The sequence below is a fragment of the Pseudorasbora parva genome, chromosome 5 (genome assembly GCF_024679245.1).
Source record: "Pseudorasbora parva isolate DD20220531a chromosome 5, ASM2467924v1, whole genome shotgun sequence".
In the NCBI taxonomy this organism is placed as follows: domain Eukaryota; kingdom Metazoa; phylum Chordata; class Actinopteri; order Cypriniformes; family Gobionidae; genus Pseudorasbora; species Pseudorasbora parva.
This window is the reverse complement of record NC_090176.1, coordinates 45,308,739-45,335,404: the sequence shown is the minus strand read 5'-3', so window position 1 is coordinate 45,335,404 and position 26,666 is coordinate 45,308,739. Positions and strand designations below refer to the sequence as shown.

The window sequence follows — 26,666 nt, the reverse complement described above, 5'->3', positions numbered from 1 at the left end:
TGTATATATATAGTGGTGACTAGATAGATAGATGGACGGACGGACGGACAGACGGACCGAATGACCGACCGACATAGATAGATAGATAGATGGATGGATGGATGGACGGACGGACGGACGGACGGACGGACGGACGGACGGACTGACAGACAGACAGACAGACAGACAGACAGACAGGCAGACAGACAGACAGACAGATAGATAGATAGATAGATAGATAGATAGATAGATAGATAGATAGATAGATAGATAGGTAGATAGATAGATGATAGATAGATAGATAGATAGATAGATAGATAGATAGATAGATAGATAGATAGATAGATAGATAGATAGATAGATAGATAGATAGATAGATAGATAGATAGATAGATAGATAGATAGATAGATAGATAGATAGATGCAACGTCATAACAGATCAGGTTGGCATATTTTTACATAGATGCAGTCAGCCGTGGCTATTGTGTGCTTTAACCTTACTCTGCAACCACGTTTAATCAAAATTCAGCAAAAAACATTAACATGAATAGTACATATTCTGGTTGAATGGAATGGAAAGAGTTCCCAGCACTTGCTTAATTTTTATGACTAAAGTTTTCTGAAATGTCATGCTAAATAAATAATAAAAATGTTGGTGTATTTTTACATATATGCAAACATAGTCATTGCTATTGTGTGTTTAAGGTAATGCTCTGCAACACTATTTGTTTAATCAAAATTCAGCAAAAACTTGAATGAATGCAATGGAAAGAGTTCCCGTCCTACACAACTTCTGACATCAATTTTCATGCTAAATAAATAATAATCAAAAAGCAAAAGACTTAGCACAGATTTTCTGTAAGTATCAATATTACAACATTAATATTGTTGAAGTATCATATCTCAGTGAGTGACTATAAAATCAGGGGAGGAAATTCCTCTTGAACCAGAAACTGAAGGGGAGGGGGAAAAAAATGTACCACAAATTTATGTCAATGTAATGTGGAACTCGTTAATAATAATATTGATAAACGTTATTCATTTTTGTGTACATTTCTCCAAAATGGAATGCACATCTAGGATGTGATTGGGTGTGATTAGACAGATTTCATATTCGCATAGGCGTAGAAGGGGGTGGGGTGCTGCTCAGACGAAGGCGGGGCCGGGGGCAGCGGCAGCGCATTTTAGGGGGCCTCTTGGTCTTTGTGTCCCAACGTGCCATTCCGAATGGGTTAATAACGAGTGTGGTTTTTATCGTCAAAGATAGCTGAGATGTGGTAATATTTCATGCGCTCGTACAAACTGTTTCGAAGGACGTAGCTGGGGAAAATTGTGGACATCTAGCCTACTGAAAGAGGTATGTTTTTTCTCCCCGCTTTTCAACTGACTGAAATTCGACAGTGATTCGGCCAACGGATTTTTGGTGACATCTTGCTCACACACAGCAAAATAACTAGTTATCTACTTATCGGTTGGTCTGTGAGACGTTTATACTCACGTTTTCCCACAAACCATACAATTAGTTTTAAACTAGTGCCTTTAAGTTGTTTTATAAGAAGCTGTCGCGTCTTTCTTGCGTCAGTCCGAGAACAATAGTAAACTTGCGCAGCTGGATTAGATGGATAACCGACAAACCTTTTGTAACTGTACGATGAACGTTTCTGTGGTCGATATTAAGTCGTTATCACATTCTTCTATAAGTGGCGTACAGCCACACTGCTTTTTTTGTGGGATGTTGTGGGGTTTTTTTAGTTTGAGAGGAGCAAAATATTCACCTCAGGTAACGTTAACGTTAAAAGCGCGCCACATCGACACGTTGCGTTTGATGAGAGTAACGTAATATTTTCTAAAGCGGAATCTTCAAAAACATGTTCCATATTTAATATGGTCTTATCGATCGGGTTGTATTAAATAAGATACAAGATACTTTAATAAAGAAAAATAGAATAGGTTATGTTCACTAAAAGACGAGTCTTTTGCGTTTTAAACGCCAGAGTTACCATCATCCTGACTCATTGCTCATGTTCTGTGCATTCCTTGTGGTTATTGGGTAAGTGATTTATTTTGTGAGTTAAAAAGACACGCATAGGGGAGTGAACTTTTACATCGAATGCACATTTGTGACTAATTTTATTTATCTATTAATTTGCCATGGGCCAAGTAAGCATGTTTGCTTCAAGTTCAAACTGCTTTTAAATGTCTTTGAAACTGAGAGGTTGTTTTGATGTAAGCACCAGCCTCCTGTCCTTCCATCAGGGCTGAAGGAATCTGGATTGGAACGATAACTACTTTCTCAGATGTCTCCACAAAGCCACTCTGTTCTCTCTTGGAGTTAATGTCTGACGTGGTAATGGCTGCTCTGTATCCGTTGCCTGGGTCAGGGTTAGGTTTAAGATATTGCTAAGGATCTCAGTCTTTTAACAACTTGAAGGAGTAGGCTAGTTAACTTTTAAAATAAAAATCACCCCTTGATTTTTCTCACCCTCAAGCCACCATAGGTGTATTTGTTTCTCTTTCTGATGACCCAGTAGAAGTTGTATTAATACATATCCTATTGTGTCCATGCTTTATGATAGCAATGATGGGGTCCATTGAGTTTGAAGCTCAAAAAAGTGCATCCATCCATCATAAACGTAATACACACGGCTCTGGAGGTCTTTTGAAGTGAATTTAAAACTTTATAAAGTAAAGTATCTAGCTTCTGGCAGACCACATCTGTTTTCGACTTATGGAAAAAAAGCATAACTGGTGTGACATGTCACTACAATGTAGCGTGAGATTACACTTTCTGCAAGGAATACGGAAAAAAGTTGACGTTGATACGAAGTCTAATGTTAGTAATTCTTCAAAATTACATCTTTTCTTCCAAAGAAGTACAGATTTCAAATATCTCGATTGATTTAATAATTACTACTGCTGCCCACTAATAAGTCAACAACTTTGGAAGCAGTCAAGGTGTAATATTTAGAGAGTTGAACTCATAACCTGTTTGTTCGATTCTAAGAACCAGCAGGAAATGACTGGAGTGGCATTGAGGACCTAACCCCCAATCTCTCCCCAGGTGCCGCAGTAAATGCCTGCTCACTGCTTTGTTACATTGTGGGACCAAATGTCCCCATAAGGATGGTAAAACCTGAGTTCACCTACGTTGTGAATGTAAATCCAAAATGTAAATGGGTTCATAAACATACTAAATTAGTTTTTTGTTTGTTTGTTTTAAATGTAAAGAAGCAGAATGTTTTCTGTGATGGGTAGGTTTAGGGACAGGGGCATTCTAGGGGGGTAGAATGTACAGTTTGTATGGTATAAAAACCATTACGTCTATGGAGAGTTCCCACAGAGTGTGTGTGTGTGTTACTAATGTGTGTGCACTAATTTGGATGGGTTAAATGCAGAGAACAAGTTGAGAGTATGTGTTGCCATGCTTGGCCATGACATGTTAATTTGTCTTAGTTGACACGCGGAGAAGAGGCGTAGTTGACCAAACTTTAATTAGTTGGTTAGTCGCAGAAGGAAAAAAAACTCGATAGAAAGTGACAAAGTCCATGATGGACAGATCATTAACGTGGCTGGGCCAGGTGGTAATTACACGGCAGGAAATTCAAACGTTCGCCTTAATTGACCTCAGACATGACCTATGAACATTTGAAGTATGTTAGTAGCCTAACATGCGCCACTTGATATCGCTGCTCACTCAAATGTTAAACTAGATTGTGTACTAATATTAGGCATTTCACAGTGTTAAATTTTTCTCTAAATGAGCTTCCACCTGTGGAGATGATTGGTCTGCATCCTCTTTTTCTTTGCAGCCGGCATTAACTCAGAAATCCCTAGTTTATTAATAAAAAAAAGTGTCCTTTTTCTTTTTCTCCCCCAAGACACATTCATATTCATTACTTTTGCCAATGTGCTACGGCAAGCTTTTTGTGTATGCTTTTCAGCTTTATTTATTTTGTTATTATGGTTTAGTATTTCTCACAATAATACATATAATATTCTTTCTCAGCCCTGTTAATAAAACTATTTACTGATGCCCCTCCCTGAGTATATGTTTAATTAATTTAATGAATAATAAAAACACCCAACTAGTCAACTAATGACTTAAATGAGCAAATACTAATCTACTAAAATCTTTAGTCTGGGACAGCCCTAATAATTACAGCGTTTTTTCTTTTTTTTTTCTTTTTTTTAACTATCCCATAACTACATACTTAGACAGCCTTTCAGTCTACTGGTCTTTAGAAAAACCTTACTGTTTTTATGCCATTTTTTCATTTTTCTGCACAACATATTTTCAAAATGAGTGGGACTGTATATATGATTTAAAGTCCTTGTCTAATATTTATTAGTGGTATGGAAAAAGTGCATGTGCCCTGTTGAAAGATCACACCTTTGTAAGATCTCTAAGCTAGGTGTGTAGTGTGTAGATCCTTTTGGGGGCCCTGCTGAAGTGTAATTTAAGGGCCAACTGGGCACCAGCTGTGGAATGTACCAAACGACAACCACACAGTTGTACTGCTGCCGGCAATCGGATATGGCCCTTTTGTTCAGAGTACAAATTACAGTGATTTGACTCCTTTAAATGGCACTCTTAATCTCTGTTCTCTACCACAACAGCATGGCCCTCACTTTATGCAACTGTCTCTAATAAACCCTTGGACAGAAGTTGTGGCCATTGGCTGCGTGTCATGCACCAGTGCCTATGAATTTTATTAGAATTTATGTAATTAGGCTGGAATGAGTCAGGGTTCCCATTGTCATGGGAGAAGCTGAAATTATAAAAAAAAAATCCCCATGTTTGTTTTGGGGGGTGTTATTAGACATTTGAATATTTCACAATTTTAAACTAAAATGAATCTATAAATTATGTAGCACTTATTTTTGAAAACCCATATCTAGCAGTGATCAATAAGGGTGAGAACCCCAGAGTGTCTTTACAGATGTTTTGGTTGGTTCAACCACTGAACTTTGTGGAAAAATCAAGTCACAGCCATGCCTGAAGCATCTTTTGTTTACTTGATGTAGCCAGTGAGGACTGCACGGTTTGATTAGACCTGTGGATGACCCCATCCTCTCTTAAAGTAGCTCCACTCCAGTTTGTGACCAAACCATTTTCAACTGGTCGCCTGTTTCAAATTTACTTTGTTAGATCTGCCAAATCCACAGGCCTTTTGGTTGTCCAAAATGGGAAAATTATTTATTTCTGTCTCAGGCCTAAATAAGGCCCATTCTCTATTCCAGTGGTTTTCTAACTGACTTCAGCAAATATTTATTTCTAGCCTATAACTCTACAATATTCGACATAATTCTACTGTGCAGATATGGCTTTGTTACTGATTTCATTTGATTTTAAATTGATTATTATATTAATAATGTAACGGGTTAGGGTTAGAAAAAATGTTGCCTTTTATAAAGGTAAATAAGGCACCTAAATCCAGTTTAAGAGGGCAAATGTGTCTCTTAATATAAAAGGTTCAGTTTAAGTGGAAATGCCTCAAGGGGTATGCCACTCTAAAATGTTTCGAACCACTGCTTTATTTGCTGATAAGTAGGTGTTACTCACTAGAGGTCAGATAACACTAAGGAGGTAAATACCGCATTCAAACGAGGTGTATGTGTGTAGCCATGTTATCCAAATGTAATTCTTAAAGTTAATTTTATTTTGATGTTAATTCATTGAGGGCCTCTATCCAATGTGAGGGGAATTTAAGCATCAATCTTTATTTTCTTCATGTAAAAGCTAATGGGGTTTTTTTTAGCAATTTTTTTTTCACAATTTAATTAGTTATTAAAATGTCTAATTTGTTAAATAGTTTACATTTTTAGTTATTCAAATATTTTTATTTATTTTTTATTATTTTAGTCTTAGTTGACTTGGTGTTTGTGAAAGAGCTTGTTAGAAAAGTAAGCCTTTAGCTCCATCTAGGGGATCTTTCCAGTTTAATGCAAGCTCATGCTTGTGTAAACTTTCAAACTTTTCCTGATGGATAAAAGCTCCTTTTACAGGCTTCATTGTCTTAAATTACTAGAATACTTGGGGAATTATAAATCTGCTTTATCATTTAATTCTTACTATTGATTTGGCACCTAGTTTCCTCTGACTAGTGATGTAACTTTTGTCAGTCATGTTATAGAAAGGTAGGCTATTTTCATGACAGGGTTATCATTGAATGTAATACTTTTTTGTTATTCTAGTGGGGTTGATCCTGTTTTCAATTGCTAATAGTTGGTTTTGTTCTCATGCAGGACTGAGACGGCGGTTCTTCTGGGAGCACCATGAGCTGGAGCTTTCTTACACGGCTGTTGGATGAAATCTCCAACCACTCCACCTTTGTGGGCAAGATCTGGCTTACGCTATTCATAATTTTCCGCATTGTGTTGACTGTCGTGGGTGGTGAATCGATATACTATGATGAACAGAGCAAATTTGTGTGTAACACCCAGCAACCTGGATGCGAGAACGTCTGCTATGATGCGTTTGCGCCGCTCTCTCATGTCCGATTCTGGGTTTTTCAGATCATTATGATCACAACCCCTACTATTATGTACCTGGGCTTTGCGATGCACAAGATCGCTCGCATGAATGATGACGAGTATGGACCGAGGAACAGGAAGCGCATGCCCATGATCAACCGTGGAGCCAACCGCGATTATGAGGAGGCTGAGGACAATGGCGAGGAAGATCCTATGATGACGGAGGAGATCCTTCCAGAGAAAGAGAAGGCGCCTGAGAAGCCAGCCCCTAAACACGACGGGAGACGGAGAATACGTCGGGATGGGCTCATGAAGGTGTACATCCTGCAGCTTCTGTCGCGGATTGTTTTTGAGGTGGGCTTTCTCTTTGGCCAGTATATCCTGTATGGTTTTGAGGTTGCCCCCTCGTACGTGTGCACTCGCAGCCCCTGCCCGCACACGGTGGACTGCTTTGTGTCACGTCCGACGGAGAAAACTATCTTCCTGCTGATCATGTATGCCGTGAGCTGTCTCTGCTTGTCTCTCACGGTGCTGGAGATTCTTCATTTGGGCCTCAGTGGAATCCGTGATGCTTTCCGGCGGCGTGCGCGTCACCAAAGCATTGCACGTCAACGTGGTGCCATTTGCAGACAGGTGCCCACTGCCCCACCAGGGTACCACACTGCCCTGAAAAAAGACAAGCTTTCCATGGGAATCAAACCGGAGTATAACTTGGAATCTTGTCGCGAGTCTTTTGGCGACGAGTCGTCATCGCGCGAAATTGAACGTGTGCGTAGACACCTGAAACGCGCCCAACAGCATATAGATATGGCCTATCAGAACGGTGAGAACAGTCCTTTACGCAGCAGCAGCCCGGAGTCCAACGGCACCGCTGTTGAGCAAAACAGACTTAACTTCGCTCAGGAGAAGCAGGGGAGCACATGTGAAAAAGGTAAGACAGAATAGTGTATGATTTTTCACAGTAGCTTACTGTTGTAATTTTATTTGGTTAAAAAAAAAAGTTCACTCAAAGACCGCAATACATTAAGAAATTCAAACTTTAAGAAAAGTCCAAATAAATGGAGATTAATGTTATGTTCTTAGAATAAAGGTGTGTACATGTTTTCATTCTATTGTCTTCTCTCGCTCCTACAGGGATCCGCGCTTGATTGAGACTCATAGACTATCGACTGCTTTTCTGTGCAACAAAGCACGCCAACTGGGGTTGGAATTGCTCATCTTGGAAAGTGGAAAGAGTCTGTATGTGTGTATTGTGTATTTTCTTGTTTGGCTGCTGAACATTGTGTGAAGCATCGTGAGAATGAGTGGAACCGGTGTCCGTACGCACAGTGGTGAATCCGTGATAATGTGTTGTGCAGTATTATGGCAAGTGAAAGCCAAGTCAAAAGTCTCAGAAGCAGAATCTCACCAGCCAGTTATACTTGACATCAGCCAGTCTGCCTGAAACTCCAAAGTGCCCTAAAGCTAGTTAGGATGATGTTTGTTATATTCCTCAGTCACTAGGCGGCTGTGCAATGTCTCTTGTCATCAGTGTCATTCTCTCTCTCTCTTTTCTTTTTTTTTTTTGTAGGGTAAATAAATCAGTGGTTCTTCCATTTGTTTACCACACTTCTAATGAAGTGCCAAGGGTTACATCTCAAATGCCTTAAACTGGAGTTTACATATTACCTTTGCCATTCCAAAATGAGATGGATGAGCCAGTGTAAAGCCACATCACAAATGTAGTTTAGTTATTTAGAATAGTTCTGTGTTTTGAGTAGTGGACCATCATTTGTGTGTGTTTGTAATGAACAAAATGGAAACCTGGAAAATGCTTGAATACTTGTGAATCAGTTATTGATCTGCAAAGTGGCTTTTGATTATTATATTTACATACTGTGTGCGTTAGATGTAAATGAGTAAGTAGTATTTTGGTACCCCTCTTATTTTGAGGACGTAAACTACAATTTCAGTCTTTGGGTTTTTTGTTGTTTTCCTGCATTATTTTTTGAGGCTTTAAGCTAATTTTTTTTTCTTTGGGCTTTCGTTTCATTTGACCAACTATAAGAGAGGCCAACTCAGTTTTCAGAGATTGTCTTTACACATTTAAAAACACTAATAAATGTTTAATTTAATTGGTTTTCATTTTCATCCTTTCTCTAAATAGTTTCTGTTCAAATTAGTGTACATGTTTTCCTACTTTATGCAAATCGCAAGTTGGTCCAAATCCAGTTTACATTTAAATGGCAATAAGGAAAGCCATGAAGCCTAAAGTTTTATACACGATACCAATGCAATTTGTCATCTTGAAACTGTTTAAACTTTAAAGTGTAAGAGTATAATCCACTCATGTCTGTTAATGGCCAGGATTTCTGTCTTTTGATACTTTTTCCAAGCATCTCAATTTTTTTACATTTTTCTAATGTTTTGTAAAACATTTTGTAATTTGCCAAATAAAACTTTTGGTCTAAAATGCAGTCATGCCTTTTTTCTGTGCTTCTTACATGGTTATGGTTATTCGTTTGTTGTAGTAAATGGAGCTATCACACTGATCACAAAATTATTTGCAACCCCAGTGTTTCTTCAAAGATAACTACAGTATAACACTTATCTTAGTCCAGAGTCTATATGATAACTTAATGACTGTCATAATCTGTACTAATAGTTGGATTGTTTAACTGCATGATTGTAACATTGATATGTATGCCTCTATATTAGATTAGCAGAGGTGGTTATAAAGAATCCCTCTCCACCTGCAACACTGTCACGATGAAGGTCCTAGAAGGATTTCTTTCTCTGGGTTTGTTAGCTGTTTTTTGGAGCTACTGCAATGCAGAGCAACAGGAGTTCATTTTACTTGCAGGCCCTCTGACCACCAGCCAAACTTCATCTTTAGGATCTTCAGATGAAGACAATGTGTTTAACTGCAGAGGTCCTTTGCCACAACAATCCAGAGACTACTTTCTGTACCTTCAGAGCAGAGGGGTGACCTACTTCAAAGTTCCCCTTTCCTGGTCACACATCCTTCCCATAGGGGACTCCAACCAGCCACATGAGGACACTGTGACATGCTACAAGACGCTTGTGCAGCAGCTGACTGAATCAGGCATCAAACCTCTGTTGGTTCTCCACCGTTCTGCTGTTCCAGAACACTTCAGAGCCAGTTATGGAGGCTGGGAGAATCCATTACTGGTGCAGATGTTTGAGCAGTATGCAGGATTTGTGTTCAATACATTTAGGGATCTTGTGGACACAATTGTCACGTTCAGTCACCTGCATGAGCTACATAATGAAGTGCACCTTCAAAATGCTCTTCAGTCCCATGTAAACATTTACAATGTCTATCATCAAACCTCTAAAGGTAAGACTTGAGTTTAGTCATTTGTTTCATATGTATGTACTAAAAACAGAACAGGGTTAGTTGTCTTAGTAATTCAGTAGGTTCTGAGTTAAAAGTTTGAACAACTTGATAGAACCACACTATGATGAAAGTTTGTTAGGTTCCCAATAAGGTTGTTACATGTATCTTGAATGTACTTTTATACAAATTATGATTTCTATTTGTTGGTACAACATACAAGAATAGCATGTGCAAAATAGTTTCAAAACATTAAATAGCACATGGTCTTTTGTGACAACTTACCCAGCAGTGTGCTTTTTGTAGGCAAGGCTCTACATTGTTGCAACAGAAACTGACTTTCAAAATATTTATAAATGTTTATAAAACATATTTTATTTATAGGAATAAAAATCTGACAGCTAGCCTTTGTCTCGTTATTACATAGCTCTTTATAATAGTGCAACACTCAAAGTGAATTTTTATTTATATTTTAGCACTTCATTTGTCTCTTGGGATCAGAGCCAATGATGCTAACTTGATTCCTCAAATCATGGTAAAAGTTCAAGGCAGATTATCATATATAATAGTTAATATTATGTCATTTATCACATACTAATCTCTTATCTCGCCTTCAGGCATATGTGGATTTTATCACTGTCCACATGCAGTACAACTGCAAATTGAATAGACCTCTTTCTGAGGAACTGAGGACATTACAGGTAAGTGATTTATTAGGCTCTTAAAGAGTTATTTAATTATATTCTAAATAGATCAGCCAGTAAATAGTCATTTTTTTATATATTTAAAGATAACTTACATTGCCTGACGTAACAGAGAACATTTCAGGTCATCAAAATTTGACACTTGTTTCAGATTGTCAGTGGTCAAAAGTCCATCCTTATATATCAGTTGACAGTCAAGGACTGTGATGGATATGAAAATAATTTTCAGCCACTTACCACAATTCTTGGAGGTAAATGTTAGCATATTTCCTTGTTATGTGCCCAAAGTCCAAGATGCTGTTTATGAAATTCAAATACCACATGCTTACCTAGTATTATTTATTAATGTCAGTTTTACAGAACAAAAATCTTCACATCTCGGGCTGTGACATCACACATCTCTTTGGGAAGTTAGATCAAGAAGAAACACTAAAAAGGTAAAGTTGAAACCAAAAAGTTACATATATGCAGAATGACTATTTTGAAGTGAACATAACAAGTATTCTCTCATTCAGTTTGCAGAAGGAAAATACTAAGACTGTTGTCCATCAGAAGTCAGCTTCTACATTTTCATACCAGAAAGTCTGGGAGAAATTCAGAAGTCAAACCGAAGCTGAGCGCGATCAGTTCCTGAGTGGCTTGTTCCAGGCTGATTTTGAATGGTCCGTCTCCAGTGAGAGTTTAAAAGTGGAGGGTGGATGGGCTGAACACGGGAAGGGTGAGACCATATGGGACCGTTTTAGCCATGAGGGTCACGTCTTTGAAAACCAGACCACTGATCTGGCCTGTGATAGTTATCACAAGGTGGACTATGATGTGTATCTGCTTAGGGGCATGATGGCACCTAATTATCAGTTCTCAATTTCCTGGGCTCGCATTTTCCCCACTGGGCGCAGAGAAAGTTTGGTTGAAAAGGGGGCTGCTTATTATGACAAGATGATTAACACACTTCTACAATCGGGCATCGAGCCCACTGTTACCCTGCATCACTGGGACCTTCCCCAAGCTCTGCAGGACTCAGGCGGCTGGGATAACGACTCTATTGTGGAAGCTTTCAAAGAGTTTTCTGACTTTTGCTTCTCTCGTTATGGAGACAGAGTCAAAACATGGATCACCTTCGGCAGCCCCTGGGTAGTGAGCAACCTGGGGTATGGAACAGGGGAACATCCCCCAAGTATTAAAGATCCAATAATGGCCTCTTACAAGGTGTGTCTGTCAATCTGACAAAGTGCTATATAGTTTATGGTTTTATAATATGTATATTGGCAATTCTTTGCTTGTTTTCGCAGGTGACACATAACATTCTGAAATCTCATGCTGAAGCATGGCATATTTATAATGACAAATACAGAAAACTGCATGGAGGAAAAGTGGGCATTGCTCTTTACTCTGACTGGGCAGAGCCAAGAAATCCCTTAAGTGATCTGGATGTAGCAGCAGCTGAGCGTTATCTGAACTTCATGCTGGGCTGGTTTGCTCACCCCATATTTGTAGATGGAGACTATCCAGCCGTACTAAAGGAACAAATTGAAAAAAAGAAAGATGTCTGTGGTATAGAGCTGGCAAGACTTCCTGTCTTCACTGAGGCTGAGAAAAAAAGAATCCTAGGAACAGCTGATTTCTTCGGACTTAACCACCACACTTCACGACTGGTTAGTGAGAGCTTGAATAGCTGTGACGCTGGGCCAAATAATGTTGGGGACTTCCAGGCTCATATTGACCCCATATGGCCCTCCACAGCTTCTGACCAGATCCAGTCAGTTCCGTGGGGGCTTCGGCGGTTATTGAACTACATCTTTTTAGAGTACACTTCCATAACAAAGGTGCCCATCTATATCACAGGAAACGGAATGCCTACTGAGTACAATGGTGATGTGCTCAATGACACACAGCGTGTTGACTATCTCAAAGCTTACATTAATGAAGCAATGAAAGGTAAGTATTTTAAAGGGGTGGTTCTGTGTTGTTTTTTCTAGACTTGGTTGTGTTTATGGGGTGCAGTATAACATGTCTTAATACTTCTTTATTTTTTTAAAACGCTGTATTTTTCTTATATTTTACCTTTATTCCACACTGCTGTCTCCACTGTCCTTTGAACAGCTCGTTTGCTTCCTGCTTCTATGAAGCCCATTCCTCCAAAAAACGTATTGGTCTTAGATTGGTTAGATGGCCAAATGTAGTTTCATGTTTCTTTATTGGCTGAAGTGCCAAGCACAGGTTGTCTGGAAACGCCACGCCCCTTACCATTACGGGCAGAAGTCACATCTGCGGTGACTAGCAAGGGTTTATGATTTCACCAACCCGGGAAGAAGCTGGTTGTAGTCCAAACTGGCAGTTTTTGTAGGCAATAAACTGCCATAACTTTAAAAGACAATATCTCCGTTTGCATTGAACTTTCTGCGCTGTAACTTTGCAGATACTGTTTATGCTCAAGCAGCAACATTACACACTAACTAAAGTTAAAAAAGTGAAATCGCATGCAACCACCCCTTTAATCGTGAGAGAGAGGTCAGTGTATAAAATGAAGACCACGTTAGTCCAAAATGAACACCAGAGTTTTGGCCTAAAACTAAGGTATTTCTTGCAGATTTTAATTTTTTTTTTTTGTATTTGAGGTATATTCACTACAAAGTATTCATTATTTTCAGAACAAACAATGCCTTATCTGTGAAGCCATGTATAGTGTACGATCAAGTATCTCAAAAATTTGAAAAATATTGTACCATATACTTTTGATCATAATAGGGATTTACACATTTAAACTTTAAGCTTAGGGCATTTCCTTGGTATGTATGTATTGTATGGATTTAATTATGGCCCCAATGCCACCCACATTTAGAACTGTTTTACTTTTTGAGCCACTTCTGAAAATATTTTTACCCTGAGAAACTTTGAGCTGTGTAGACTTGAAGGAATCAAGTTTGTTTATGTATGTATCAGTTTCTATGAGGTCAAAAATAACAACAATTCTGGAAAACATGGCATCCCAAATAATAACGTTTTGGTCTGGAAATAATGAATTCTTCAGGGGACTGAACATTTATGGAAATGTTAGAATCTGCAATAATTTTGCAGACAGCAGTTGAAGGTCAGCAACAAGAAAGCAAAAAGCTATGAACAAAATCAGGGGATTTGTTCATAGCCTTATCGGATTTGACACAGACTGACCTTTAAATAATATTTTACCAATTTAACAAAACCTTTGCCAAACCTTAACATCAGTCTATATACAGTGTTACAATATCACTATCTAAAGTCCACTAACTACCTCTTTTTGTTTTAACAGCTGTGCATTTGGATGATATTGTCATCCAGAGGTTTACAGTCCAGTCTCTTATGGATGGTTTTGAGGGTCCTCAAGGCTACAGTCAACGATTTGGATTGCACTATGTGAACTTTGAAGAACCTGACAGGCCAAGAACCCCCAAAGCATCCGCATATTACTATTCAAAGGTGATTGAGAGTAACGGATTCCCTGAGAAATCAGCTAGCCCTAAGATGCAAATCTATGGAAATAAAATTCAGAGCACAAGACTCCCTAGTCAGCCACCATCTGAAGTTCCTTCAAAATCCAAGGTAGTTTGGGAAAAGTTTTCCCCTCAGACCAAGTTTGAGAGACAGCTTTATCACTATGGAACATTTTCAAAGGGATTCCATTGGGGTGTCTCATCTTCAGCCTATCAGGTTGAAGGTGGCTGGAATGCAGATGGAAAAGGACCAAGTGTTTGGGATACTTTCACTCAAAAACCTGGAAATATCCCAAACAGTGACAATGGTAATGTTGCATGTGACAGCTACAATAAAATAGATGAGGATCTACACATGTTAAGAGCCCTAAAAGTGAAGACTTATAGATTCTCCTTGTCATGGTCTCGAATTTTTCCAAGTGGCTATAAATCTTCTCTTAACCAGAAGGGTGTGGACTACTATAACCGGCTCATCGACAGTCTTATAAAAAACAAAATCACACCCATGGTGACTCTCTATCATTGGGACTTGCCGCAGGCATTACAGAACATCAACGGTTGGGACAACCCTGAAATGATTAACATATTCAATCAATATTGTGACTTCTGTTATGCAACATTTGGAGACAGGGTGAAGTTTTGGATCACATTTAATGAACCCCAGACAATTGCATGGTCAGGATATGGACTAGGTCAGATTCCACCTAATGTGAAGAAACCAAGAGATGCTCCATACAGGGTTGCGCACAACCTCCTAAAAGCTCACGCACAAGTGTATCATACTTATGATGAGAAATACAGGGCATCTCAAGGAGGTCTGGTATCCATTAGTCTGAATGCTGAATGGGCAGAACCCCTGGATGTCAACATCCCTCGAGAGGTGTTGGCAGCTGATCGAGCCCTTCAGTTCCAGCTAGGCTGGTTTGCACATCCTATCTTTAAAAATGGTGACTACCCTGATGCCATGAAGTGGCAAGTTGGCAACAAGAGTGAACTTCAAGGCTTGACAGGATCCCGCCTGCCTTCTTTTACAGACGAAGAGAAAGCCTTTATCCAAGGAACAGCGGATGTATTCTGCATTAACACATACACTACCAAAGTCGTGCGCCATGTGACCAGCAGACTTAATATTGAGTCTTATGAGACTGACCAGGACGTCGCGAAGGACAATGCAGAGGGCTCTGAAAATACAGCTGTTAATGAGCAGAAGGCTGTTGCTTGGGGACTGAGGAGACTTCTTAATTGGTTAAAGGAAGAGTATGGAGACCCTGAGATTTATATAACAGAAAATGGTGTGGCTACAGGCACTGCCATAACGGTTGATGACACCGATCGAATATTCTTCCTGAAGACCTATGTTGATGAGGCTCTTAAAGGTATGTTAACAACAGTTATGACAGTGACTACACATGTATTTGTGCATGTGATCTTAACAAGCTTCCACAATTTAAATTTTCTTGTGCACTGTTAGCTGGTTTGAATCCTATCTGCATGATCGTACACAATCTGTACTAATTAACAACTGCAATTCTGAGTCGCTTAGGCTAACTACCGGGGTTCCTCAGGGCTCAATATTAGGGCCCCTCTTATTTAGCCTTTATATCAATGACTTGCCTAATATTTGCTCTGAAGTAGAATCAGGGCCGGTGCTAGCCATTTGGGTGCCCTAAGCACAAATGCTTGGTGGTGCCCCCCCCCCCCCCCCCAACACCCCACCACCCAACCCACCCTACCCTATCCTCCCCTCCCCAAACAAACACCCACCCACCAAAGAAATAACTACCATTCAGAATTTCTTATTTAGGTTCTCTTTACTTCCAAAATAACTGCTGCAAATGAATAATTGAAACTGAACAATGTAAACACAGAAAGTTAAAAGTGCAAAAAAAAAGTTTTGTGTAAATAGAATAACTCTATGAATTTTATAAAGTATGAATTTTAAAGTGCACGTTTTAAACTGCTAATAACCATGCATAACTGCACAGTACAAATTACTCAACAGAGGGACTACATCTCTATAAAGAGTCCATTCTGCTATTCTATAGAACTATATTAAACATTTTCACTACCATCAGTTGTCAGAGGCCCTACAGAGGCACACGTCTACATTTCCTAGCTGCAAAATCAGCTATCAGGTCATCATATGACAGTTTCTGAGCCACGTCCCCATTGATAACCACAAGACAAAATATTCAGGGATTCTACTGAAAACCAGAGGGAGTCTGGCACAGAGATTCACCTTTTTCTCGACTAATTTGGTCTAGGCCTATGTTTTGAAGTACTTAAATTGTCTGGTTGTAATTGGTTGCAATCACTATGGCACATCCAGTTAGAATGCAATAAGGACTCTGATGTTTCTTCTGTAACATTTATTCTCCACCATAAGTCGGGGCAAGTTTGTGGTTCTGAAAATATACATACAAATTGGTAAATAACAATATACAAAAGGATGCCAATAGCAGTACACATAAATGATGTGTAATTATGATAACAATGGACAAATAACAGTACAAAGTACTAAACTGTTACACAAGAAATGAAATCCGCACTTACTAGCCTAAAAATTGTCATGTAGGCTTATTTTATCATCATGTAAGAATCCTGTTCTGAGCGGGGCTCGAACTCCCGGCCGTAACGTCATTAGCGCCATTCCGGCTGCCTTTATGTAAACAACACAACGGTGCATTTACGGCATACACATTTAGCTCGCGAATGTACAACAAAGAATATAGCACTCATGGTAAATATATGTAAACATGTCTTATAATAATTATAGTACAGAGGAATACTCGTTCTCCATTAGAATTGTCTATGCACGATTGCGATAGATAAGGATCTATGCTACTAATACTTTCAGTTCGCGGTAAACTATGATTTTAAACAATCATAGTACATTATTATGTACACATGACAGTCCTTCATAACAGCCTATATTACTTTTGTATTGCATTTGTATATTAACATGCTTTTAGAAATATTTTATGTGTTATTTATACTAGTAGGCTAGCCTATTGTGATGATTTTTTCACGACCCAGATTTTTTGGTGCCCCCCCCAAGCACTTGGTGCCCTACGCGCAGTGCGTGATGTGCGTGTGCGGAGCGCCGGCCCTGAGTAGAATGTTTAATGTATGCGGATAACACCGTTCTAGTTGTTCATGGTCGCTCTAAAGACATTGTTGCAGATAAACTTACTAAAGCAATGACTCGTGTTACATCTTGGCTGCAGGAGAACTGCCTGCAGCTAAATATTTCGAAAACTGTAGGTATGTTTCTCAGTAAAATCGATAGAGCTTCATTTAATCCTGACATAATAGTTGCTGGAGAAAAATTACGAATCGTAAATCAATATAAATATCTTGGCTTAGTAATAGATTCACATCTTACCTTTAAAGCCCATATTAAAAAAATATGTAAAATAATCAAGTTTAATCTTGCAAATTTCGGCTCAATTCGAAATGACATGTCAAACGAAGCTGCACAATTTTTTTTAGCAAGTCAGAGCGCAAAAAACCTTTGGAAACATTGTACAAACAAGCCATTAAAATCATGGACAAAAAACCAAGGCACTATCATCACTGTGCAATTTTTTAAAAAAAACACAGCCTTTTAAACTGGAACAGTATTCATTCGTTTTTTAATTTGAATCTCATATACAAAGTGACACATGATTTGGCACCAGCTCCTCTGGCTGAGTTCATCAGCCAAAGAAACAGTTCTGAGCGCGTTACTCGAGGCTCTGCCAGAGGGGACTGTGTCATCCCTCTGCGCAGGAGCGTTTTCAGTCGCACGGCCTGGTCAGTGAGGGGCGCTACAGAATGGAATTCTATACCTGAGGAGGTTAGAAAGCTCTTTACAAAAAAATTGAAAATTTGGTTCATTAACAATTATGTCTGCCAACATTAAAAGTCGAGCCTATTGAGCTGCACTATATATTAGATACACTATAGCCATTTTTGAAAATGTGTTTTTTGTGCGTCTGATTATTGTAACAGAATGTATCTTAAGTTATTTTACAGTGTCATTTATATTGTAGTCAATTTGCCGTATATTTTGGTTTGTATTTTAATGCTTTTTTTAACATCTTGGCCAGGGGACTACAGATGAAAAATAGCCTTTTGGCTAATTCTGGCTTTTTTAACCATGTTTGTTCATGTGTTTTATGAAATTGCACTGTCCCCTTTTAAATGAACCATTAAATCAAATCAAATCAGAAGTGGATTCGGACACACCCTAAGTGCACCTACTCCATGAGGATCAGATCATGCGCTCAGATTGTTAAAATTGGGCACTTCATTTTTGTAATAGTAATTTGATGCACTTTTACACTTTTTAGCACACAACCTGGATGGAGTACGTATTAGGGGTTATGTTGCTAGCTCTCTGATGGACTCTTTTGAGTGGCTGAATGGCTACACTGTTGGCTATGGACTGCACCATGTGAACTTTAAACATCCAAATCGGCCGAGAACTCCAAAACGCTCAGCTCACCTCTACTTTGATATAATGAGAAATAATGGCTTTCCACTTCCAGTTGAGGAAGAAATGTTATACGGACATTTCCCAGAGGGATTTATATGGAGCACAGCAACAGCTGCATATCAGGTGCAATACATTTAAACAAATGTATTTTTATTTGATCATATTTATATATATTTTTAATCATATATTTGCTTCCAATGAGGATATTTGTTTCATGTTCTGTTCCAACACCACAGATAGAGGGCGCCTGGAGAGCAGATGGAAAAGGTCTCAGCATTTGGGACACATTTACACACACTGCTTTGAAGATATCGCAGGATGAAAATGGCGACATTGCCTGTGACAGCTACAACAAGATCGCTGAGGATATCAATAGTCTCAAAACACTGAGGGTCAACCACTACCGGTTTTCTATTTCATGGCCAAGAATTATGCCAGATGGAACAAACAGGAAAATTAATGAAGCTGGACTTAACTACTATCATAGACTAGTAGATGCTCTATTGGCAGCCAATATCAAGCCACAGGTAGACTATTTTGAAATAATTTGCATGCAAAAAATTGCTCTGGTATCCTTAAACTTCTCACAGTCTTTTGATCACTTTGTCTGACAGGCGACTTTGTACCACTGGGATCTCCCACAAGCTCTCCAGGATGTTGGTGGCTGGGAGAATGACACTATTGTCGATAGATTCAGAGATTATGCTGATGTTGTATTTAACAGTCTGGGGGACAAAGTAAAGTTCTGGATCACTATAAATGAACCCTACAATGTTGCAATGATCGGACATGGCTATGGAAGTGCAGCACCAGGTATTGTTTGCATTAAAAACTATACTTTTTGATTTATCTGATCGGTTTCAGTGTTGACAGTTAATAATGCAACATAAGCTTCTTGATGATCTATTTGTGTCCAGGTATAAGTTTCAGACCGGGCACTGCCCCATATATTGTGGCACACAACCTCATCAAGGCTCATGCTGAGGCCTGGCATCTGTATAATGATAAGTATCGTGCAAAACATGGTGGCATTGTTGGCATTACTATAAACTCTGACTGGGCTGAACCAAGAAACCCATACAAACAGGAAGATGTGGATGCTGCCGTGCGCGTAGTTCAGGTACAGATTTGTAGTTCAACCATTTGAATATGTCTGTAACCATGTGCTCAAATTAACTGCTCTTCTCGAAACAGTTCCAGATTGGTTGGTTCGCTCATCCTGTGTTCAATGGAGATTATAGTGATTTAATGAAAGACATCATTCGAGAGAGAAGTTTAGCGGCTGGCCGACCTCAGTCAAGGTAAAATGTTATATTGTTTGTGAGTAATTTAAAGATTTGCATTCAAAAGAGTGTACTTATAGATGTTTTAACATTTGCATTTCACATCTAACAGGCTTCCAGAATTTACCCCTGCGGAAGTAGCGAGGATTAAGGGAACTCATGATTATTTTGGATTCAACCACTACACCACTGTCTTAGCCTACAACATGGACTACAAAGACCTCCAGCACTATGATGCAGACAGGTAGCCTTTTAGTCTTTTTTATCCACATACTGTTTCCATAGACTGTAAAAAATATGGACGTAGTGTCCGTGACGTCACCCATAGGATTCCGATAAGCCGTTCTTAGGCGTAAAGTAGAGACGAGTTGGCCGCTGCAACTTTGCAACGCTTTATCGCGCATCCACACACATAACAGAAAATGGGTAAAGAGGCGGGATGGGGTCAGAGCTTAGGTGACGCAATGAAGGCAGATAAATGGCTATCTACCTGTCACTCAAAGTAACCACACCCTTAATTATGCAGAACTTTAAGACTTTATATAATGTAAACGAATTACTTATAAAAAAAATTCACCCCCCTAACAGTTGTCACAGGGTATTCTCACAAAAATGCGTATAAATAGTACGAGTGTGCAATGTCGTGGAATGTATACGCCAAAACTCATTTTGGCGTGTCTATGGCACGCTGTTTTTCGCGTGCATATGAGACGCATTTTATGGCGTATTATACATACGAACCCCCACCCCACCACCCTAAACCTACCCAAGCGCGTGTCATATATACGCCCCACTACCCTAAACCTACCCAAGAGCGTGTCATATATATGCCATAAAGTGCGTATCATATGCACGCGAAAAACAGCGTATCATATGCACGCCAAAATGAGTTTTGGCGTATACTTTCCACGACATTGCACACTCGTACTATTTATACGCATTTATGTGTGATCGGGTTGGTTGTCATGTAGGGCAACATTAGCCGTATAGACCTAAACCACAATTTGTACCAGGCTGTAAACATGTTTTTTTTCTGCTGTAAAGTTTGGAAATTTAACATGGGGCTCAATGAGATTCTGCTCCCTTCTGGAGCCTTTGCAGTTTAAATTACTTCCGTTTTGGCTTCAAGAGAGATCGCGGGAGGTTGCAGCTGGACTGTTCCATATAGAAGTTTATTTCCACCGAACAATTTAAAAGATAACTTTTTTTCTAGCAATTACGAATTATAAAGTCAGAATTTTGAGATTTAAACTCACAACTACGAGAAATAAAGAATTGTGGGATATAAAGTCGTAATTCTAACTTTTTTGTCTTCATGTCAACACTTTCTTGCAATCGTGACTTCTTTTCTCAGAATTGACATTGTGAGTTATAAAGTCAAATTCTGAGGGAAAAAATACTTTTCTCAGAAATGAGTTTATATCTCACAATTTTGAAGTCATAAACTCACAATTGAGATTTTATATCACACAATTCTGACTTTATATTGCGCTATTGCAAATTTATATAGCGCAATTCTGAGAAAAAACTTCAGAATTGTGAGATCTAAACTAGCAATTGCAAGAAAAAAAGTCGCAATTACCTTTTCTTTTCTTTTCTTTTGTCTTTTTTTTAGTGGCAGAAACCAGCTTCCACTTTTCAGACCCAATCAATATTTATTATGTCAAGTTATTCAAGTCAAATTTATTTGTATAGCGCTTTTCACAATACAAATTGTTTCACGTTGTTATTTTTTGTTTTTTACACAATACAAATTTTCACATTTTTAATGTTTATTTTTAAAATATCTTCATTCTTTATAATCGCATTTAGCAAAGAAGAGCTATATGATAATATAGTTTGCAATGATGCAAACAATCACACAGGTGTGATATGGCAGTGGTTCTCAACCAGGGGGCCTTAACAAACCTCAAGATGACTTAAAATGATTTAAAATAAGATCAAACAAGCATGGAAATAAGATAAAACAACTTTATTTGCTGATGCTTAAACTTATTATTTGGTTATTTCTATAACAAATATACATCTTTCTAGTTATACAAAGCTTTAAAATATTTTATCGGGAAGAAATTGTGAGTGGGGGTTGGGGGCCTTGATGTCAAAAAGGTTCAGATCCACTGGTACATAATACATATTATCGCCCCACGTGAGTACACTGTGTGTGTGCAAATAAAGTTGGACATAATTGTACATCCAAATTTATATAAAGAGTTAAGTGATAATAGTTACATTTTGCGATTTAAAACAAAAAGAATAACTTTGCAATCTATTCCAGGGGTGCAGGAACTGTAACAGATCGTACATGGCTTGATTCTGGATCTTTCTGGTTGAAAGTAACTCCTGTGGGATTTCGAAAAATTCTGAATTTCATTAAGGAGGAATATGGAAACCCTCCTGTTTACATTACAGAGAATGGCGTATCAGAACGAGGGCCAATGAATCTGAATGACGTCCACCGTATCCACTACTATGATAACTATATAAATCAGGCACTGAAAGGTAAAGATTTACACAGGACAGTGTTCAACAATACATTTCTGTGATGCCGTTTCATGAATTTTAATAGTTTTCATTTAATTCTTAAGCGTATTTGCTGGATGGTGTGGACCTCCGTGGCTATGCTGCATGGACTCTAATGGACAATCTGGAATGGGCGACGGGCTTTGATGATAAATTTGGCTTTTTCTATGTAAATCGATCAGATCCCACTTTACCACGCATTCCTAAAAAATCTGTCTGGAACTATGCTACAATAATCAACTGCAATGGCTTCATAAGCCCAGGAGAAAGTCCTCATGAATGTCAGGTCCATGAACCTGAAGGTGAGGTGGTCCCAGATATGTCCATCTCTCTGTCTTTCTTTATCTATTTCTATTAACTGGGTCTTTTCTTGTTTACAGAGACTACTCCTCCAGGTGAGGAACTGTCAGTCAGTTTCTTGGGTTTGGAAGTGTCAGGTCCGGATGCTGAACGGGCTCTTAATGTCCTCTTCAGTCTCACCGTTATTGCTGCAGTCGGTGTTGTCCTCTTAGTTTTCGGACTTGTCAAGGCATCCAAGAAACACAAACGTCCAGTGGAGGAACACATTGGCCTTGAGAAAAAAGATAAATTCTAAACATGATATCTGCTATACCAATTATCTTAATGTACAGTATATTTTTTGATGTAGCTAAATTAACATTCTTTGTAAAGATAATTAAGTACAAATTATGTAATTCATAAACCTTAAGAAAACAAGAAATTACTCCTTGCATAATAAAACATCTTCACAGTAGAGCTGAAACTTCCCATGAAAAGAAAAACCTCAATGTTAAACATATCTGCCTAAGAAGCAATTTACAAAATATTTACTGCAAACTGGAAGTTATATCCTACAGTGAATATAATCACAATTGACAATAGTTACCATTAGTGAATATGTACAAAGTGACACTGTATTTTGAAAAATGATGATATAATGTTCCTTGCATGTTATTTTAATTGATCGATTGCCTGAGTTAGCTTTTGTCATGTTGATTACAAATGCAGTTTAATATCAGTCTTAATGTCCTTTTAGATGCCTTTATTGGATTTGGATTGCATTAAAGGGTTTAACTGTACATGCTGATTTTACAAAAGTCAAAGGAATAAACCAATTCAGTTGTTGTACAAGTATCGTTTCTTTTCATCCAATCATGCATATCAGTGTAAACAACAGTGAGCCTTTACTGCTGCTATCAGGAAAATACAGACCATAAACAACCCTGAAGTGTGGTGTAATTTCACATGATAAGCATATGCACAGAGATGCACAAAATTTGAAACATGGCATTTTAACTGGCTGCCAGAACAAAACACTGTCACGACAGTAAAGATGTGCATCAGTACTGCAATAACTTAAAGTAAACTCAGACATGTGCTCTTTATCTCAGAAACAATAATGTATTGTCAATTATTACCCCGATTACTCTTGGTCTACTCTTTTAAGGGACCCATGTGGGGAGTTTTATTAAAGCCTTGCAAACACACAAACACACACCAAGATAACATGTATAATAAAAAGGAGAAGGCAAACTTGCTTAGTCAGATAATGCTGCATAAATGCAGATTGACGTGAACAATAATAGTTTGAAGACAAAGTTCACTGATTCAACAGATTTTTTTTTCTGTGACAGGTTAAATGCATCATTAGTATGTAATGTAACAGTATGTAAGACATGTGATATTACATGACATTACATTACATATGTTTTTATTTACTCTAATATAAAAATAGTTTAGTCCCTGCTGACATTTCAAGGTTTCTGCAGAAATCTCCATATTAGATATTTCTGATAATTTTGTATTATTAATGTATTATACCCTACCATATCTCTGGTTTTATTAAAGTTAATTGTTAATGTGAAAGTGTGTTTTCATTGGATTGTGCTTGTAAAGTGGTTTAATGGAGCTTTGCTCCCTGTACATTCACAGTTTTATTAATATGTGATCCAACGTTCGCCACAATCTGAAATTCTCGACTTGCTGAAATCTGCAAAAGCTCTATAAATGGGTTGTGATGGTCAGTATAAGGACAGTGAGTATGAGGTCTCAGTTTATGCCAGGACAATGTGTCTATGATTTATAGGCTAACCCAATAATAATATAAAATATATAGTGAAGTTAATAAACATAATTTCGGGAGGAGTACGCCCATCTAATCTTTCAATTAATACCAAGGTTTAAAACCAGCAGCTTACCTCTTCCCCTTTTTGGTTCCTGAAGCATCCCTCCTCCTCCCCTGCTCCTCCTTATGTACACCACATTGGTGGTGGTTGAGGAGAGATCCCTGACACGAGTGTAAAGCGCTTTGGGTGTACAGTAGTACATATGAAAGCGCTATATAAATGACTCTCCTCTCCGAATATCCTCTCCGAGCCCCTCTATAGCAGACAGCAAGCCAAATCTGTTTACCACTTTCACTAAGATTATATGGGCACACAAACTCGTGAAAGGTCAATTAAATCGAAATCTATTCCGGAAGAGGCTCATTTATAACCACATCTCTATAATAAATATCAAAGTAGCTGGACTTGAGTTTGTGATCAGATCACTTTCAGCTGGTCAGGATTTTGTAAAGATGATCTGTTAGCTAGATCTTATGTTTCCGTTGCATCTTCTTGAACATTGCTGTCTAAAATGGGGGATTTTATATGTAAATGCTACTCCACTAATTTACGCTTTTCTACTCACTTCCAGAAGTCTTCTGATCAAATTTTACAATGATAAATTCACTTTAGGTTGACCTTAACTCCATCATTTCCGTCAAATATTTAAAACTGAAGTTTACTTAATTAATTTGCGTTAAAACTACATTAAATATTTGTGCTGACATAACTAGCTGGGCAGTGGATCTGTAGTTCCCAGAATGCTTTGCAAGGGATTGCGCTAGGAGAGTAAATGTATGGATTAAAGTGTTGTTTTATGTGTTTTTCAGTAAAGGGAAAGAGGTTATTAGTTTATGTTAGTGTTTAATGTTCAGTTATGTTGGACATTGAGGAGTTTCTGTAATTTTGTGGTTATCATTATGCAGAAGAGTGTGTGTGTGTGTGTGTGTGTGTGTGTGTGTGTGTGTGTGTGTGTGTGTGTGTGTGTGTGTGTGTGTGTGTGTGTGTGTGTGTGTGTGTGTGTGTGTGTGTGTGTGTGTGTGTGTGTGTGTGTGTGTGTGTGTGTGTGTGTGTGTGTGTGTGTTTAGGCCGTGGGCACTCATATACAAATTCATTGGATGGAATTACTGCTCTCAATTCAATATTTTTAGTTTGTCCAATGAGTTAATTTTAATAAATGTCCATTAGTTTATTTTTAAAAATATGCTTGTTGTTATTTAAAAGTTTTAAAGGCAAATTAAATTGATAACAGTGTTCACTTTACATAATAAAATTTTATAAATTGAACGTAAAATCATTAAGTAAACGGCCCATATAAATAATATGTAACAGTGACAAATTAAAATGGCTTGTATTTACTCAAAGAAATTTTACTTGAAGCTTTACTTGATTTTTTTTGGTCATATAACCAAATTTTTATTTGTAAAAATTGCTCAATATAGTTGTGCGCAACCACTTGCCACACTGTAAAATATTTTGGTTGTTTTTTGTTGGTTTAACTTAAAAAAGTAAGTAACCTGGTTGCCTTAAAATTTTGAGTTTATTGAAATTAAAAATTTGAGTTGATACAATGAAGGAAATTTGTTTAATAATTAGAAACTCAAAATATTATTGTATCTGAACCACATAAAAAAATTGATAAATCATGTAAAATTGAAAATTTCCCTGCATCATCAGAAATAAAACACACACAATTACCCAATATGCTTACAAAATCTTTTAATAATATTTTAATAAAGGTTGTCAACTCTCAAAAAATGTTCATTGTATTAACTCAACATTTTAATTTCAGTGAACTCAAAATTTTAAGGCAACCAGGTAACTTTTTTTCTAAATAATTTTTTACAGTGCACATATTTTTAAAGTAAATTCAACAAGTCATTTTTTTGAGTGTATGTACAATCAATTTGCACATGATTCCCTTGAACTCATCACATGCTCACAATATGCGAGTAATGAAATAGTACATTTACAGAAAGGGAACACATCCGTGATTCACTCGGATGAATCATATGCATTACTGATTCACTATACGCCACAGACATGTTCAGAAGCGCACACATAACCATCAGCAGTTAAATAAGAGGAAAAATGGGTTCAGCGCTTCCATAAACAACTCTTAATTCTTATGTTTTTCCATTAGTACACCAAGTAAACCTTTACATGCAAATAATAAATTCAAACTAGCAGTAAAACTGCTTATGCTATGCTAAACATTCGTATGCTATGCTAATTTGCTAAACCTTCCCTTACAAGATATTCAATTACCGCAATGTTCTCTTTTTTCAAGTATGTACAATCAATTTGCTCATAATTC

The 26,666-nt window shown here is 37.9% G+C and overlaps 2 protein-coding genes across 2 annotated transcripts; both read left to right on the top strand.

The window, feature by feature from the left end:
• The first annotated feature begins 1,146 nt into the window (after positions 1-1,146).
• Positions 1,147-8,902, top strand: gjc4b (gap junction protein gamma 4b). Its single transcript, XM_067444480.1, has 3 exons — positions 1,147-1,336; positions 6,226-7,384; positions 7,588-8,902. Exons 2-3 carry the CDS (start codon positions 6,256-6,258, stop codon positions 7,599-7,601), a joined length of 1,143 nt encoding a protein of 380 aa, XP_067300581.1. The 5' UTR covers positions 1,147-1,336; positions 6,226-6,255; the 3' UTR covers positions 7,602-8,902.
• A 299-nt stretch (positions 8,903-9,201) lies between these two features.
• On the top strand, positions 9,202-22,987 carry LOC137076185 (lactase/phlorizin hydrolase-like). Its single transcript, XM_067445125.1, has 17 exons — positions 9,202-9,793; positions 10,267-10,325; positions 10,408-10,491; positions 10,646-10,745; positions 10,847-10,931; positions 11,010-11,700; positions 11,784-12,429; positions 13,781-15,337; positions 18,296-18,564; positions 18,678-18,968; positions 19,056-19,254; positions 19,359-19,561; positions 19,636-19,742; positions 19,837-19,968; positions 22,000-22,223; positions 22,310-22,554; positions 22,627-22,987. The coding sequence occupies exons 1-17, from the start codon at positions 9,202-9,204 to the stop codon at positions 22,837-22,839; spliced, it is 5,697 nt and encodes a 1,898-aa protein (XP_067301226.1). The 3' UTR covers positions 22,840-22,987.
• The last annotated feature ends 3,679 nt before the right edge of the window (positions 22,988-26,666 follow it).

Coding starts and splice junctions, on each gene's coding strand:
- LOC137076185 (XM_067445125.1), top strand. CDS start 9,202: ATGAAGGTCCTAGAAGGATTTCTTTCTCTGGGTTTGTTAGCTGTTTTT. Junction 11,701..11,783: donor CAATAATGGCCTCTTACAAG/GTGTGTCTGTCA, acceptor TTGTTTTCGCAG/GTGACACATAACATTCTGAA. Junction 22,224..22,309: donor TATAAATCAGGCACTGAAAG/GTAAAGATTTAC, acceptor TTAATTCTTAAG/CGTATTTGCTGGATGGTGTG.
- gjc4b (XM_067444480.1), top strand. CDS start 6,256: ATGAGCTGGAGCTTTCTTACACGGCTGTTGGATGAAATCTCCAACCAC.